The sequence below is a fragment of the Rhinoraja longicauda genome, chromosome 33, assembly GCF_053455715.1.
Source record: "Rhinoraja longicauda isolate Sanriku21f chromosome 33, sRhiLon1.1, whole genome shotgun sequence".
Lineage (NCBI taxonomy): Eukaryota > Metazoa > Chordata > Chondrichthyes > Rajiformes > Arhynchobatidae > Rhinoraja > Rhinoraja longicauda.
The window spans coordinates 7,704,770-7,723,253 of NC_135985.1; the positions used below are offsets into that span (position 1 = coordinate 7,704,770).

Here is an 18,484-nt window from a genome sequence, read left to right on the forward strand (position 1 = left end):
GACCCGAAACGTCACCCATTTCTTCTCTTCAGAGATGCTGCCTGTCCCATTGAGTTATTCCAGCATTTTGCGTCTACCAAGGAACTGCAGATGCTGGTTTATGCTGAAGATAGACACAAAGTGCTGGAGTAACTCAGCAGGTCAAGCAGCATCTCTGGAGAAAAGGAATAGGTGACCTTTCGGGTCGGAACCCTTCTTCAGACTGAATTGTGTAAAAGAGAGACTTGTTCTTACTCCTATTAATACCAATCCTCCTTTGCAAGCTTCTACATAGAGCTGTGGCAACATTCTCACAATTTAGTTGTTCCAGATGAAAGTGCTGGTTATTTGTTGCCTGCTACTGTGTGGTCTACTTGAACTCTGCTCAAAGATTTATCCCGCTTCAGAAGGGTCATGGCTCTGGTCATGACCTATGTGGAGGATTGTACTTGGTTTTCGTCACCCTGCTGCAGGAAGGATGTAGAAAAAGTTTACGACGATGTTGCCAGGGCCTGAGCTGTGGAGAGAGGGTGGGGAGGCTAAAGACTCTATTCCTTGGAGCGCTGAGAGTTGATCTTATAGAGGCAGATAAAACCATGAGGGAAATAGCTAGAGCGAATCAGGGGAGGGGAATCATAAACAAGAGGACACAGGTTTAAGGTGAGAGTAAGACGATTTAATGGGAACAGGAGAACCTAGAGGAAACCTAAGTGGATGTCGGGGAGAACGTTCCAAATCCACATCGTCTATGCCTCTCATCATTTTATATACTTCTATCAGGTCTCTCCTCAACCTCTGGCATTCCAGAGAAAATAATCCATATCTGTCCAACATCTCCTTGTAACTAATACCCCTTAATCCAGTGGTAAACCTCCACTTCACCCTTTCCAAAGCCTCCATTGATGCGGTGACCAGAACTGCATGCAATGCTCCAAATGTACCAGAGCGGTTCAGATCTGGTCCCAGGTGTGTAGGGAACTTCTTACCTTGATCTTTGACAGATAAGATACGGGAACCTGTTTTTTTTAACTTGCGACATTTTACCAGAAGCACAGTCTATAATGGCATTTGAAGAGCAACAGTATAAATATTTGTAAAGGGGAACTTTAATGGAAAATGATTAGAAAAAAATGGAACACAGTGAACAGCACAGGAGAACCAGCGTAGGCACAATAGACACAACTATGTTTTCTCAATTCTGTGTCATTTAGAGATACAGCATGGAAACAGGCCCTTCGGCCCACACGACTCCACACTGACCGTTGATCACCCATTCACACAAGTTCTCGTTTATCCCACTTTTGCATCCACTCCCTACACACCAAGGGCAATTTGACAGCCGCCAATTAAACTACAAACCCACACGTCTTTGAGATGGGGAGGAAACTGGAACACCTGGAGGAATCCCAGGCGGTCACGGGGAGAACGTGCAAACTCCACACAGACAGTAGCCGAGGTCAGGTTTGAACCTGGGTCTCTGGCAATGTGAGGTAGCAGCTCTACCATCCATTCAATTCTGTTGAACCCCCAGCTAACGACAGCTGTTGGCCTAAATTATTGTATTTTCAGAATGATTCGACCATTATTCCATTGATCACTTTGTGTTTCCATAATACATTTTCCAACAATAAATCGGGTTACTGTGCTGGAATATACCTTGGATTCTGGAGACAGCAGTACTCAAAGCATCTCAATGCGTGCAAGTGGAAAAGCAATTTAACAAAAGCTCTTCAACATACATTGGCACAACAGATTGTTTACTCTTTCTCACAAGCAACAGATTGGATTCACGAACGGGTTTGTATTTAAATACAAACACCTACAGTGTAACAGTCAGACAAAAGGAATCGCTGTGGCACCCAGGTCAAACAGTAGAAGTGGTGAATGAAAATGGTGGATGGATGTTCTCTGCGGATCGGCCCAAACCTCGAAAGCCTTCCTGATCCGGGGGGCTGCCGAGTTCAGACAATCCCTTCGTCGAGCAGTTTGTTGACGCCCCGGCAGATTTTCTGCAGCGACTCTTTGTACGTGCCGTCGGGATTGTACAAGTCTGTCAGGAATTCCGTGTCGGCGAAGAGTCTGAACACGTGGTCGATGCGACCGTGGGACTTGGGGGTGAGGTGGCGCTCTATCAGTTCGTGCAGCAAGTCCTGGCATTCCTTCAGCAGCTCAGCCATAACGCTTCTGTCAAACGTGAACTCAACCTCGTAGAAACTCACCGCCGTCATGGCCGCCTGGTTTAACTTCTTCTTGAACTTGTCCACGATCTCCACCTCCTCTTGGTTGAACTGATTATTTCGGTAGAGGATCCCGATCTTTAAAGCGATCTTGATCAAATCCTTCAAGACCCTGTGGGCCTCTTTCTTGTCGCTCGTGTACTCTCTGGCCACCTTGTACAACTCGTCCAGTATGTCACTGCTCGTGTCGTCGATGAGCATGTTGGCCACTGCCTTGGTGGCCATCTTGGTGAGGATCTTCTTCTGAGCTTGCAGGGCCAAGCTTTTGGAATTAAAAGTTTCGGTTCCCGCTGTGAAAATAAAGACAAAAATAAACATTGATCACAAAGGATTTCCTTACATTGACTTCCACCACTACAACAGTTCAGTTTAGTTTATTGTCCCCTGAACCGAGGTGCAGTGAGAAGTTTTTGTTGCGTGCTATTCAGTCAGCGGAAAGACAATACATGATTATAATTGTGCCACTTCCAGTGTATAAATACACGATAAGGGAATAACACTCAGAGCAAGGTGAAGATAGCAAAGTCCTATCAAGCACAGTCTGAAGGTCACCAACGAGGTAGATAGTAGTTCAGCGCTGCTCTCTGGTTGTGGTAGGATGGTTCAGTTGCCTGATAACAGCTGGGAAGAAACTGTCCCAGATTCTGGAGGTGTGCGTTTTCTACGGAACAGACAACTGGACCCCACTGGTATATCCCTCCCCTCATCCTCCACTGTCTCTTCATTTCCCTCCATCTTCAAATCATTTTCCTTTCTGTCTTGCGCATGGTATGAACTCACTGGATAGCATGCATGCAAAGTTTTCCACTGTACCTCGTTGCATGTGATAATAGTGAACCAAAACCAATACCAAATGTGGTTTCACAGCATGTTTCTCTCTCGAGCCTCGAGGCCTCATGATTTAGGGTCGGATTGGTTTGAATTGTACAGCAGTTGCAAGGGTCAGTAGCCTGACTGCTTCAAAGAAACCAGGTTTAGATCCTGACTACGGGCGCTGTCTGTAGGTTTTGCACATTCTCCCTGTGACCACGTGGGTTTCCTCCGGGTGCTCCGGTTTCCTCCCATAATCCAAAGACATGTGGGTTTGTAGGTTAATTGCCCCATCCCCCCTGGAAATTACCCCTCGTTTGTTCGCAAGTTATAGGAGTAGAATTAGGCCATTCGGCCAATCGAGTCTACTCGGCCATTCAATCATGGCTGATCACTGCCTCCTCCCCATAAATCTTGACACCCATTCTAATCATGAATTTGTCTATCTCTGCCTTAAAAATATCCATTGACTTGGCCTCCACAGCCCTCTGTGGTAATGAGTTCCACAGATTAACTACCCTCTGACTAAAGTTCCTCCTCCCCTCCTTTCTAAAAGAGCGCCCTTTAATTCTGAGGCTGTGACCTCTGGTCCTAGACTTTCCCACCAGTGGAAACATTCTTTCCACATCCACTCTATCTATAAGAAAATAACTGCAGATGCTGGTGCAAATCAATTTATTCACCAAATGCTGGAGTAACTCAGCAGGTCAGGCAGCATCTCGGGAGAGAAGGAATGGGTGACGTTTCGGGTCGAGACCCTTCTTCAGACTGATGTCGGGGGTGGGACAAAGGAAGGATATAGGTGGAGACAGGAAGATAGAGGGAGATCTGGGAAGGAGGAGGGGAAGGGAGGGACAGAGGAGCTATCTGAAGTTGGAGAAGTCGACGTTCATACCACCGGGCCGCAAACTGCCCAGGCGAAATATGAGGTGCTGCTCCTCCAATTTCCGGCAGGCCTCACTATGGCACTGGAGGAGGCGCATGACAGAGAGGTCAGACTGGGAATGGGAGGGGGAGTTAAAGTGCTGGGCCACCGGGAGATCAGTTGCATTGATGCGGACCGAGCGCAGGTGTTCAGCGAAGCGATCGCCGAGCCTGCGCTTGGTTTCGCCGATATAAATAAGTTGACATCTAGAGCAGCGGATGCAATAGATGAGGTTGGAGGAGGTGCAGGTGAACCTCTGTCTCACCTGGAAAGACTGTTTGGGTCCTTTGATGGAGTTGAGGGGGGAGGTAAAGGGACAGGTGTTGCATCTCGTGCGGTTGCTGGGGAAAGTGCCCGGGGTTAGGGTGGTTTGGGTAGGAAGGGACGAGTGGACCAGGGAGTTGCGGAGGGAACGGTCTCTGCGGAACGCAGAGAGGGGAGGGGATGGGAAGATATGGCCAGTGGTGGGGTCCTGTTGTAGGTGACGGAAATGTTGGTGGATGATATGTTGGATCCGCTGGCTGGTGGGGTGGAAGGTGAGAACGAGAGGGATCCTGTCCTTGTTGCGAGTGGGGGGAGGGGGAGCAAGAGCGGAGCTGCGGGATGTAGAAGAGACCCTAGTGAGAGCCTAGTGAATCAGTGTGGATTCGGTGGGTTGAAGGGCCTGTTTCTACACTGTAAAAGATGTAAGGCAAAGAGCATGGTTTGAGTGGATTATGCGCTCGAGTCTCGGAAATGGCAGCTGGACAACAGGTTTTGGTGAGGATGCAGCGGAGGTTTACAAGAATGATGCCTGCTTTAGGAAGGAACTGCAGATGCTGGTTTATACCAAAGATAAACACAAAATGCTGGAGTAACTCAGCGGGTCAGGCAGCATCTCTGGAGAAAAGGAATGGGTGACGTTTCAGGTCACAGCACCTCTTCAGAAGAAGGGTTCCAGCCTGAAACGTCACCTATTCCTTTTCTCCAGAGATGCTGACTGATCCGCTGAGTTACTCCAGCATTTTGTGTCTGTATTAAGAGGGGGGGGGGGGGGGGGGGGGATGGTTACAGGGAGAGTTTGGACAGACTGTGATTCCTTACTCTGGAACTCAGGGACCATGTTGGGCACAGATATCGTGGGCCGAAGGACCTGCTGCTGTGCTGTGCTGATCTATGTTGGAATAATCAAATCCTGTCAGAATCTGTCCCACTGATCCACTGGTCCAGAGGGAATCTCCCTTTCTGTCAGCACTGCTAATGTTAATTCTTATTATCGTATTAAATGCCGCCGTTTCTAAACAATGTTAATTAACTAGCTCTCCCACCAGCGTAAGGCCTGGTTTAAGCAGTTGTTCTAACCAGAGCCTGCTGTTAGAAAGATAAATGGATATTCCATCTGAGCAAACGCAATAGTGACAGCGAAGGCAGTTGAGGCCGAGGTCAGTGCAGAGAGACGGAGGAGCATGGAGTGATGCAAATATAAAGTGAAGGAACCTCAGGATAAATGTAGAAAGCAGGCAGGCCAGGGGACAGAGGAGAGGAGTGGACGGGGTCCTCAGACTGTCAACCAGCGCCCGAGAGCGAATGAGAAGAATCAGTCAAACTCCTCACTTCCCATCACTGTACGGTACCAACCACGGCAAAGGTTCACCTGCACCTCCTCCAACCTCATCTATTGCATCCGCTGCTCTAGATGTCAATTTATTTACATCGGCGAAACCAAGCGCAGGTTCGGCGATCGCTTCGCTGAACACCTGCGCTCGGTCCGCATTAACCAATCTGATCTCCCGGTGGCTGAGCACTTCAACTCCCCCTCCCATTCCCAGTCTGACCTTTCTGTCATGGGCCTCCTCCAGTGCCATAGTGAGGCCCACCGGAAATTGGAGGAACAACACCTCATATTTCGCCTGGGCAGTTTGCAGCCCAGTGGTATGAACATCGACTTCTCCAACTTTAGATAGTTCCTCTGTCCCTCCCGTCCCCTCCTCCTTCCCAGATCTACCTCTATCTTCCTGTCTCCACCTATATCCTTCCTTTGTCCCGCCCCCCTGACATCAGTCTGAAGAAGGGTCTCGACCTGAAACGTCACCCATTCCTTCTCTCCCGAGATGCTGCCTGACCTGCTGAGTTACTCCAGCATTTTGTGAATAAATCGATTTGTACCAGCATCTGCAGTTATTTTCTTATACTATATGGCAAAGAGTTTAGACTTTAGAGATACAGCGCGGAAACAGGCCCTTCGGCCCACCGAGTCTGCACCAGCCAGTGATCACACATACACTAGTTCTATCCCACACACCAGGGACAATTTCCAAAAACCACTAAACCTACTACACCAATCATGGCAATGAGTTGGAGGGGAATAACATCTACAGGCAACATGAAAATGGCTTGGTAGAGCAAATGTGGGCAGTTGGAGATAAGATACTGAAATGTGTTGAGAATTGGTTATTCGAGAGGGGGGAAGTAATTGTGTTTCCCTCCAATTGCCAGACCTGTGGCTATAGGTTAAGTTTAGTTTAGAGATACAGCGTGGAAACAGGCTCTTCGGCCCACCGTCTGTGCTGGCCAGCGATCCCCGTACACTAACACTATCCTACACACTGGGGACAATTTACAATCTTTCTATTGCATTCTTGCTATTGAGGGCGTGCAGCGTAGGTTTACCAGGTTAATTCCCGGAATGGCGGGACTGTCATATGTTGAAAGACTGGAGCGACTAGGCTTGTATACACTGGAATTTAGAAGGATGAGAGGGGATCTTATCGAAACATATAAGATTATTAAGGGGTTGGACACGTTAGAGGCAGGAAACCTGTTCCCAATGTTGGGGGAGTCCGGAACCAGGGGCCACAGTTTAAGAGTGATCTGAGCAATAAACTGTTTACGTTGGGATGCAACTGAACACATTGGTGGCTCCAGAGCCCATTCCTAGTGTGATGTGATTTTGCTGTTGTTGCCCAAGCATTCACTTTCTCTATTTCCAAAATGCAGAAGAGTTACAGCAGGCCCTTCGGCCCAACTTGTCTATGCCAAACAAGGGTGTCCCATTTCAGCTAGTCCCATTTGTCTGCATTTGGCCCCTATCCCATTGAACCTTTCCGATCCATGTACCTGTCCAAATGTACCTCAATCTTTCCCGAGATTGCTTTTTAAAAAATAATATAATCACACCAGTCAGATTTACACTCTCACTTCAGTACCAAAATATCTTTAAAGTTACCAAGTGCATCCTATTGAGGGCGTGCAGCATAGGTTTACCAGGTTAATTCCCAGAATGGCGGGACTGTCAGATGTTGAAAGACTGGAGCGACTAGGCTTGTATACACTGGAATTTAGACGGATGAGAGGAGATCTTATCGAAACGTATAAGATTATTAAGGGGTTGGACACGTTAGAGGCAGGAAACATGTACATCTTTGGAGTGTGGGGGGAAACTGGAGCACCCGGAGAAATCCCACACGGTCACAGGGAGAACGTACAAACTCCATACAGACAGCACCCGGATTGAACCCGGGTATCCGGTGCTGTAAGGCAGCAACTCTACTGCTGTACCACTGTGCCATCCCCTCATGTTTTTATACACCTCTATAATATCATTTACCGCCCTTTGTGTAAAGAAAGCTGTCCATTGGGTTCCTATTTCATCGTCCCCCCCCTCACCTTAAACCCATGTTCTCTGGTTCTTGATTCACCTCGTCCGGGTAAAAGACTCTGTGCATCTACCCCCTCATGATCATATTCCCCTCATGATGGTATCACCTCAATAAGACCACCCTCATCCTAGCCTACCCAACCTCTCCCTTTTGCTCAACCACTCAAGTCCTGGCGACGTCCTCGTAAATCCTCTCAGCAACCTTACCAAAAAGTCCTCCATCTTAAAAACATAGAAAATAGGTGCAGGAGTAGGCCAATTCGGCCCTTCGAGCCAGCACCGCCATTCAATAGGAGCATGTCCGCTCATCCAAAATCAGTACCCCGTTGTTCCTGCTTTCTCCCCGTATCCCGTGGTTCCGTTAGCACTCAGAGCTATATCTAGAAGAGTTACCTTCTTGAAGAGGTAAAGCGTTAACTACGAGAACATTGGCTGGGTTTTAACGAAGAGGCCGCCTGGTCCTTGGCATGGTTGGCAACACATCGCATGAAGCCCACTTTCAGCTGATGATTCTTGCACAAGGACATGCCCATCTTAGGACTGAGATGAGGAAAAACGTTTTCACCCAGAGAGTTGTGAATCTGTGGAATTCGCTGCCACAGAAGACAGTGGTGGCCCATTCACTGGATATTTTCAAGAGAGAGTTAACATAGAAACATAGAAAATAGGTGCAGGAGTAGGCCATTCGGCCCTTCGAGCCTGCACCGCCATTCAATATGATCATGGCTGATCATCCAGCTCAGTAACCTGTACCTGCCTTCTCTCCATACCCCCTGATCCCTTTAGCCACAAGGGCCACATCTAACTCCCTCTTAAATATAGCCAATGAACTGGCCTCAACTACCTTCTGTGGCAGAGAATTCCACAGACTCACCACTCTCTGTGTGAAGAAATGTTTTCTCATCTCAGTCCTAAAAGACTTCCCCCTTATCCTTAAGCTGTGACCCCTGGTTCTGGACTTCCCCAACATCGGGAACAATCTTCCCGCATCAAGCCTCTCCAACCCCTTAAGAATTTTATATGTTTCAATAAGATCCCCCCTTCAGTCTTCTAAATTCCAGCAAGTATAAGCCTAGTCTATCCAGTCTTTCTTCATATGAAAGTCCTGCCATCCCAGGGATCAATCTGGTGAACGTTCTCTGTACTCCCTCTAAGGCTAGAGTTAGATTGAGCTCTCAGGGCTAAAGGAATCAAGGGATATGTGGAGAAAGCAGGAACGGGGTACTGATTTTCGATGATCAGCCATGATCATATTGAATGGCGGTGCAGGCTCGAAGGGCCGAATGACCTACTCCTGCACCTATTTTTCTGTTTCTATGTTTCTACCGTCTTTTGTGCGAGACCCAGAATGGGCATTAACAATACAAGTTCTACCCGTGTCGCCAGGGCCGGGGTAAAGGAGGAAGGCGTTTGCAACTTGCTGCTCCATGTTATAAACGAGGATTATTGTTAAAAAATAAATTCACGACAGCTAGATGGTAACATCCATCACCGCTCCGAGATCAGGATCAATTAGGAAACTTTGGCTGAAAGAGTGTCTGAGAAATCAGATTTGGTTTTTAATGCATCAGGCTCTCCATAACTGTCAAGATCCAGACATATCACGAGCCATCATATTATTTCGAGCCACACAGACCTGCGGTTGGCCCACAGCATGTACTGTACTGTCATTTCATCACTGATTAAATGGAGCTGGAAAGCAGAATGCTGCCTTTTACACACATTGGATACCCTATTAAACTAGGCTCTGTTAATTCCGTGGCTGGATCTGTGCTGGGACAGTTTCCATGTGTTATTGCAACCCCACAAGGCACGTTGTGTGCTAAATACACAGGCTCGACGTACAGATTGGGTCATCGAGTCACACAGCATGTAAACAGACCCTTTGGCCCAACTCATCCATGCTGACCAAGATGTCCCATCCAAGCAGGGTTGCCAACTTCCTCACTCCCAAATAAGGGACAAAGGGTGACGTCACCGCCCCGCGCCGCACAAGACCACACCTAGCCAGCGGCCACATAAGGGACAAAGGGTGACATCACCGCCCCGCGCCCCACGTGACCTCCCCAAGCCAGTGCCCGCTGGCTGGGTGAGGTCACGTGGGGCGCGGGGCGGTGACGTCACCCTTTGTCCCCTATGTGGCCGCTGGCTAGAGACCGCCATTGGCCCGGGCCGGGTGGCCGCCATTGGTGGAGAGGGAGCACGTGGCCACTGGCTGGGTGAGGTCACGTGGGGCGCGGGGCGGTGACATCACCCTTTGTCCCTCATTTGGGAGTGAGGAAGTTGGCAACCCTACTAATACGAGACAAGGGCGGAACCGTACGGGGCAAACTAATTTAGCCCAAATTACGCGATGTCTCTGCTAATACGGGACAGTTGGCAACCCTACATCCAAGCTAATCCCATTTGCCTGTGTTTGGCCCTCATCCCTCTACAATTGTCCCAATCGTGTCTGTAAGACTTCGGATTAGACCACATTCGGAGTATTGTGTGCAGTTTTGGTTGCCCCATTAGAGGAAGGATATGGAGGCTTTGGAGAGAGCACAGAAGAGGTTTACCAGGATGCTGCCTGGGTTTGGGGTTATTAGCTACGAGAAGAGGTTGGACAAATGTGGCTTGCTTTCTCTGTTGCATCAGAGGCTGAAGGGAGGCTGATAGAAGTGTATAAAACTTTGAGAAGAGAGCAGAACCTTTTTCCCAGGGTGGGAATGTCAAATTCTAGAGGGCACAACTTTAAGGTGAGAGGGGCAAAGTGTAAAGGAGGTGTGTGGGGGAAATGGTGAGGGACCTGGAACGCACTGCCAGGGGTGGCATTTAGGAGATCTTTTGGATATGAATCACGCAAAGGCAGAGGAGATTAGTTTAATTTGGCACCCCGTGATCAAGTTTTTTGACAATGAGAAGGGGCAGCACAGTGGTGCAGCGGGTAGAGCTGCTGCCTCACAGCGCCAGAGACCCAGTGTTCGATCCTGACCTCGGCTGCTGTCTGTGTGGAGTTTGCACGTTCACCCGGTGACCACATGGGGTTTTTCCGGGTGCTCCGGTCTCCTCCCACATCCCACAAATGTGCGGATTTGTAGGTTAATGTGTCCCTGTAAATGATCCCTAGTCGTGCAGGGAATGCACGAGAAAGTGGGATAACACAGAACCAGTGTGAATGGTTGATCGATGGTCGGCGTGGGCTCGGTGGGCCGAAGGGCCTCTTTTACTTGCTGTATCTCTAAAATAACTCAAGAATGCACAGCTCCTGTACACTACAATCCTGGTAAACTTTTGCCTCCAAACTCAATTTTGATATTCAGCAGGGAGGATCTCATTTAAACTGACACTTGTGATTTAGTGCATTGAAGTATAAATTGCCCATGATAAGAGCTAGCTTATTTTATTCCAGTTTCTGCAGAGGAAGTCATTAACACACTGATCTGACAGTAATTTGTTTCTCAGTGCAGGCTTGACAGAGTCCACTCCACATCCTGAGGCCCAAACCTTAAATAAAGCCGCCCACGCCATTTAGCAATGGTGGATTTATTTGACATGCGGATATGCGACTTCAGCATCAAGTTGAATAATCTCAATTTTTGGACCGTTGCATTACAGAGAGCTAAAAGTGACTACCATTGGAAGTGCTTACTGTGACAGTACTGGGAGTTGAGAGACCTGATCTCATGTCCTCATCTTGTGCAAGTTGAAACTGTTGGATCGTGTGAGGGTATGATTGAATTGATAGACTGAAAGATACAGGATAGAGTTGTCCTCCCTCCTCACTTTTCACCCCATTGCCCTCTGCATCCAACACATCACTCTCCGACATTTCCGTCGTGATCCCATCACCAGCCACATCTTCCCATCCCCAGCCCTTTCCACCTTCCAGAGAGACCACTCCTGCCACAACTCCTTGGTTCACTCACCCCTTCCCCACCCAAGCCACCCCCTCCCCAGGTACTTTCCCCTGCAACCGCAGGAGATAGCACCTGTTCCTGTACCCCCTCCCCCACATCCGTACAGGGACTCCAGCAGTCCTTCCAGGTAGAGACAGGGGTCCATGTGCAAGCCCTTGGAAACAAGCCCGACGGCCCACCAGGTCCATGCCGACCATCAATCACCCATTAACACGAGGTCTTCTATCCCACTTTCTCATCCACTCCCAATGCATTTGGGGCAATTTATCGGGTCAAATTAATCGATAAACCCACGTATCTTTGGGATGTGGGAGGAAACCCAGGTGATCATAAGGAGAACGTGTGGACTCCACACAGACAGCACCTGAGGTCAGGATGGAACCTGGGCCTCTGGTTCAGTGAGGCAACAGCTCTACCCGCTGCACCACGGTGTTGGCTTAGGACTGTTGCATGGGCCCACGATTTAGTGGCCATGGAGACAATGCCTGAAGAAAATGGATAAGTGACGTTTCGGGTCGGGGAGCGCTACTTTAGACTGATCTGAAGAAGTGTGAAGAAGGGTCCCGACTCGAAACATCACAGATCGATGTTCTCTCGAGATGCTGCTTGGCCCGCTGAGTTACTCCAGCATTTTTGGCGCCGCGGTAGAGTTGCTGCCTTACAGCGAATGCAGCGCCGGAGACTCAGGTTCGATCCTGACTACGGGCGCCGTCTGTACGGAGTTTGTACGTTCTCCCCGTGACCTGCGTGGGTTTTCTCCGAGATCTTCGGTTTCCTCCCACACTCCAAAGACGTACAGGCATGTAGGTTAATTGGCTGGGCAAATGTAAAAATTGTCCCTAGTGTGTGTAGGATAGTGTTAGTGTGCGGGGATCGCTGGGCGGCGCGGACCCGGTGGGCCGAAGGGCCTGTTTCTGCGCTGTATCTCTAAATCTAAAAAAATCTAAACAAAATCTAAAACAAACATTTTCAGAGACTTATCGAGACTGGCAAACGATCTTCTCGCACACCTGAACTCACTTGCAAAATTCATGGTTGACTACCCAAATAGTCAACAATTATTAGAAAAGAATTGAAGTAATGTACCAGAAAAGCTCACCATATGTTTCATTATCATTGCATAATGTCTTTATATTCTGGGCTAAATGGGACAGTTGATTCCTTGTAACAATAGCCTTCCAGCCTATTATTAGACATCTGCTTTTAATAAAGATTATTTTCTCGGCTTTAATTATAAACTCTTCGAAATGTACATGTATTCTGAGCTGCAACTATGTAATTGCAATGGATAGCCGTAGAGCTGTTCAGCTTGGAAGGAGGCCTTTCGGCCCACCTTGTCCATGCTGACCAAGCTGGCAAACTGGACTGGTGTCATTTGCCTGTGTGTGTCCCATAGCTTTAGCACGAACAAGGCATTTTTCCAATCATTTAGGTCTAGGTCTATTATTATCACGTGTACTGAGGTACAGTGAAAAGGGGTGCCAGGGGAGAAGGCCGGAGAATGAGGTTCAAAGGGAAAAATAGATCAGCCATGATTGAATGGCGGAGTTGACTTGAATGGGACTTTCCATCGCCCGGTGGGGGCTTCAAAAGTCGGGAGCCTCGATTGCCTCGATCGCCTCGTGGCACCACGGGAGAAGAATGAGGAGGAGATAAGACTTTTCTTTGCCTTCCATCACAGTGAGGGTGTGCCTGGAGCAATCACTGTGATGGCTGTTTGTGTTAAAATTGTAATTGTGTGTCTTGAATTCTTTATTGTTTACTGCCGGACCCTGACGTGAGAGGACGCTGGCGCTATTTGTTCGCCGCTTCTCCGGCAGGACATTTCGTCTGTTTGTTTTTATGTCATGACTGTTTTTGTAAAGCGTATTTGAGCACTTGAAAAATCGCTATATAAAATAAATGTTTATTATTATTATTATCATATCATATCATATCATATGTATACAGCCGGAAACAGGCCTTTTCGGCCCTCCAAGTCCGTGCCGCCCAGTGATCCCCGTACATTAACACTATCCTACACCCACTAGGGACAATTTTTACATTTACCCAGCCAATTAACCTACATACCTGTACGTCTTTGGAGTGTGGGAGGAAACCGAAGATCTCGGAGAAAACCCACGCAGGTCATGGGGAGAACGTACAAACTCCTTACAGTGCAGCACCCGTAGTCAGGATCGAACCTGAGTCTCCGGCGCTGCATTCGCTGTAAAGCAGCAACTCTACCACTGCGCTACCGTGCCGCCCATATTATGATTATAATTCTGCTCCTATGATTTATGGTTAGCTTCGTTTTACATGCTATTCAATCAGATCAGATAATACTACACCTAAATACAATCAAGTACATAGGTAGAGCAAAGGGGAAGATACAGGGTGCAGAATATGGTTCTTAACATTGTAGCACACCAGTTCCATAGACAAAGTCCAATGTTCGCAATGGGGTAGAGGTGAATTGGACAGCACCCTAGCTTGTGGCTTTTTGCCACATTAGCCTCTCAGTACACTAAATGCGTCTCTTTCAGATGGAACTGCAGGGCATTGCCATTCTGCAAGATTTATTTTGTACTCAATGTTCTTTCATCAGTCATATACCGTCAATGCTCGGACAGACCAGAGACAAGAGATTAAAACTGCAAAATTAAAATTTGAGTTGTCAGCCAAAATAAGTTCACAATATCTCAAAATATGTGGTCTATTTGAACTATTATATTTTCACGAGCTGTTTTGAAGAGATTACTTGACCCCCAACCCCAGCTTTTCTTTTCCTTCATAAATATATCTAGTTGTCTTCTGTCTGCTGTTCAATAGGTCATAAGGGATAGGAGTAGAATTAGGCCATTCGGCCCATCAAGTTTACTCTGCCATTAAATCATGGCTGATCTATCTCTCCCTCCTAACCCCATTCTCCTGCCTTCTCCCCATATCCTCCGACATCTGTATTAATCAAGAATCTATCAATCTCTGCCTTAAAAATATCCACTGACTTGGCCTCCACAGCCTTCTGTGGCAAAGAATTCCACAGATTCACCACCCTCTGACTGAAGAAATATCTCTTCGTCTCCTTCCTCCAAGAAGGTCCTTTAATTCTGAGGCTGTGACCTCTAGTTGTAGACTCTCCCACTAGTGCAGACATGTTGTGTTGCATCCCGATAAAATGCTCAGACCATGACACCAGACTCTGGGCCAGAGGATAGTGTCTCAGCATTTCCCCCATCAATCCATCCTAGAACCTTGTGTGACTCAGTGAGATCACCTGAATCCCACTGAACGTGGGCTGATCAAGGGTCACGGATTATTCATCAGTGAAAGGAAGATCCATTCGTGAGAATGCAAAAAATCAGCGTTGCTGTTGGCACAGTCACCCTTGCTGAGCCTTTGAACAATGGCCATGTCCAAATTTGGCTAATCCCTTGAGATCTTTCTGCGTGCCTGCTAAACTTGTTTTCAGAAATTCCACATCAATTACACGCAATTGAAGCTATTTTTGAACGTGGTATCCATTAATCAGTGTTCACTGCTATATATACACACTGTTCCTTGTAATTAAAAACCTTTTTGATTACCTATGTACCCTTATCATTGCCCAGCAATGAGGCCAAGTCAATGGATATTTTTAAGACGGAGATTGACAAATTATTGATTAGTGGGAATGCGAAACAAAGAGTTTCACTGTGCATGTGACAATCAAGTACCTATTGACCATTGAAGGGGTGTGGGAAGGGAAGGAGGCTTGAGTTATGGAATCAAACTGAATTCCTTGAAAAATCCTGATTAGTACGGGTGTCAGGGGTTATGGGGAGAGGGCAGGAGAATTGGGTTGAGAGAGAAAGATAGATCAGCCATGATTGAATGGCGGAGTAGACTTGATGGGCCGAATGGCCTAATTCTGCTCCTAGAACTCAGCAAAGTGGGATATTAAGCAAGTGTTGATGAACTCAGTGGGTCAGGCAGCATCTGTGGAGGTGGTAGTAAAGAAGGATCCTGACACGAACCGCCAACTGCCCATTCCCTCCACAGATGCTGCCTGACCCGCCGAGTTATTCCAGCGCTTTGTGTTTTGCTCCAGTTTCCAGCACCTGCAATTCCTTGCATCTCCAAAGTAGGATATTATATCTTTCAAATGTTGTTTCCAGCGTAGAAATTGCATGACATCAATTGGTCATTTCAAACAGACTTGGCATCAAAGAGAGAATCTAAAATGACGGCAGATGCTGGAATTCGTGTCAGGATCCTTGTCCTCTGTCACCTCCACAGATGCTGGAAATCAGAAATACAACACAGCAAGCCCACTTCCCAGAGCCTCGTCTCCCACCTCCTCTCCCCCAGACAGAAGAAGGATGGAGTCCTCACCTTCCACTCCACTAGTTTTCCTTCATTCACCAGATTATAGCTCCCAATGTCTGTCACTGAGAGAGATTCCACTACCACACATGTCCTCCCCTCCCCTCCCCTCCCCTCCCCTCCCCTCCCCTTTGACCATTCCCTCAACGACTCCCTGGCCCATCCTCCCCCCCCCCCCCCCCCAATCACAAGCCTTCTTTCAGCACTTTCTCTGCCATTCACAGGTGGTACAACACTTGCCCTTTCACCTCTTCCTTTCCCACCATCCAAGGACCCAAACACTCATAGAACAGCACAGACATAAAACGCTGCAGCGGGTCAGGCAGCATCTCTGGAGAAAAGGAATAGGTGACGTTTCGGGTCGAGACCCTTCCTCAGACTGAAGAAGGTTCTTGACCCGAAAGGTCACCTATTCCTTTTCTCCAGAGATGCTGCCTGACCCGCTGAGTTACTCCAGCTTTTTGTGTCTATCTTCGGTTTAAACCAGCATCTGCTGTTCCTCCATACACATAGGAACAGGCTCTTCGGCCCAAAATGTCCATGCCAGACATAAGGACAAGTTAAACTAATCTCCTCTGCCTGCAAGTGACCCATATCCCTTCATTCCCCGCATATCCATGCGCCTTTCTAAAACCCTCATAAACGTTACTTTAGTTTCTGCCTCCACCACCACCCCAGAGAGCGTGCTCCAGGCACCTACCACCCCGCGTGAGAAACTTGCCCCGAACTTGTCCTTTAAACTGCGTCCCTCTCACCTCAAAGAGATGCCCTCTAGTCTTTGACATTTCCACCCCGAGAAAAAAAAAGGTTCTTTGACCATCTGCTCTATCGATGCCTCTCATTAATTTACTGATTTCCATTCGGGTTTCCCCTTAACCTCCGGCATTCTGGATCAAACAATCCAAGTCTGTCCAACCTCTCCGCGTAGATACTACTTCGACCTTTGTGCGGTGTGTATCACTGTTACTTGTAGCATTTGAATGACTTGGAGGTCATGAGGGAGCTGACGGCGAGGGCATCATGAAGGCACGGTGGCGCAGCGGTAGAGTTGCTGCCTTACAGCGAATGCAGCGCCGGAGACTCGGGTTCGATCCTGACTACGGGCGCCGTCTGTACGGAGTTTGTACGTTCTCCCCGTGACCTGCGTGGGTTTTCTCCGAGATCTTCGGTTTCCTCCCACACACCAAAGACTTACAGGTCTGTAGGTTAATTGGCTGGGCAAAATGTAAAAAATGTCCCTCGTGTGTGTAGGATAGTGTTAGTGTGCGGGGATCGCTGGGCAGCGCGGACCCGGTGGGCCGAAGGGCCTGTTTCTGCGCTGTATCTCTAAATCGAAAAATCGAAAAATCTGACTAGAACCTCAGTGGTCTTAACATTCACTGCGAAGCAGGTGCTTCCTTGCTTTGCTTCCAACTTCCCCTTCCTCGTGTCAGGAACCTCTGTGGTCTGTGACTCATCTTGTATTTTCCTATTATTTTTGTTTAAAAGGAAATTATTCTTTGTGCGAGAGAACTGGAATCCTCCTTTTTAAATTTCAAATAAAATGGAATAACTGCAGCAATTTCCTTCCGTTCTCCCACGGATGTCACAGCTTTACAACTAAACCCTAGAGGCATTCCACCTTGAACCTTGGAAACAAAGTGGTGTGTGTTGGCAACGTGCCCATTGAACACATGGGGGATTGAAGCATGCTCTACGGTGGCTGTATTGGTACAATGCTAATGTCAAGGAAGTCAAAGATTGCTGCTCTAAAAATTCCTCCACAGCAAAACCTTATGGACATTTGTTTTTATAGTTCATGCTGCCTCACTGCGAATCTCAGCTTTGAGATGCCAAACAGTTAAGAGAGAAAAAGCATGTTGGAAACAGAAGACTTAATGGGATTAGCAGCACAATCAATGGTGCAAGTAGCGAGCTCAACAGTCACACAAGTTGTGAGATTTACTCTTTTTCTTTTGCTAATGAACAATTAGTAATTTAGGATGACACGGTGGCGCTGTAGTAAACGCGCCAGAGACTCAAGTACGATCCAGACCACGGGTGCTGTCTGTGCAGAGTTTCTACATTCTCCATGTGACTGTGTGGGTTTCCTCTGGGTGCTCCGGCTTCCTCCCACATTCCCTGGTTAACTGGCTTGTGTAAATTGCCTCTAGCTTGGATGCGAAAGTGGGATAACAGAACTAGTGTATAGGTGACCAATGGTCAGAGTGGACTCAGTGGGCCGATGGGCCTGACTCCACTTTGTATCCCTAAAACTAAAAAAAAATAAAAAATAAACAAGTATTTTTACCACAGTTAATTTTAAACTGTGACCTAGAATGACCTAGAATGCAATCTCCCCTCTAGATCTCCCCTCTATTTTGAGATACGGCGCAGAAACAGGCCCTTCGGCCCACCGAGTCCGTGCCACCCAGCGATCCCCGCACATTAACACTATCCTACACACACTAGAGACAATTTTTTACATTTTACCCAGTCAATTAACCTACATACCTGTATGTCTTTGGTTCTCCATGGTTAGCTAAGATGATTGAAAGTCTTCAGTTGGCTACCCAATACCTATCTGATAAAAACATCACACGTGGACTGTAGAACAGAGTGGTCATATTAATCTTGAATTTGGCTCCCCACACAAAGGCCCATCATTAGAAAT

General features: G+C 47.7%; 1 protein-coding gene across 1 annotated transcript in view; it reads right to left on the bottom strand.

Annotated features, from left to right (window-relative positions):
* Window positions 1–1,065: 1,065 nt before the first annotated feature.
* tnfaip8l3 (tumor necrosis factor, alpha-induced protein 8-like 3) overlaps window positions 1,066–18,484 on the bottom strand; it is a 33,977-nt gene continuing 16,558 nt past the window's right edge. Inside the window, exon 2 of the mRNA XM_078427341.1 lies at window positions 1,066–2,506. Coding sequence (XP_078283467.1) covers window positions 1,941–2,506 — 566 coding nt within the window. The 3' untranslated portion in view covers window positions 1,066–1,940. The remainder of the gene's footprint in view (window positions 2,507–18,484) is intronic.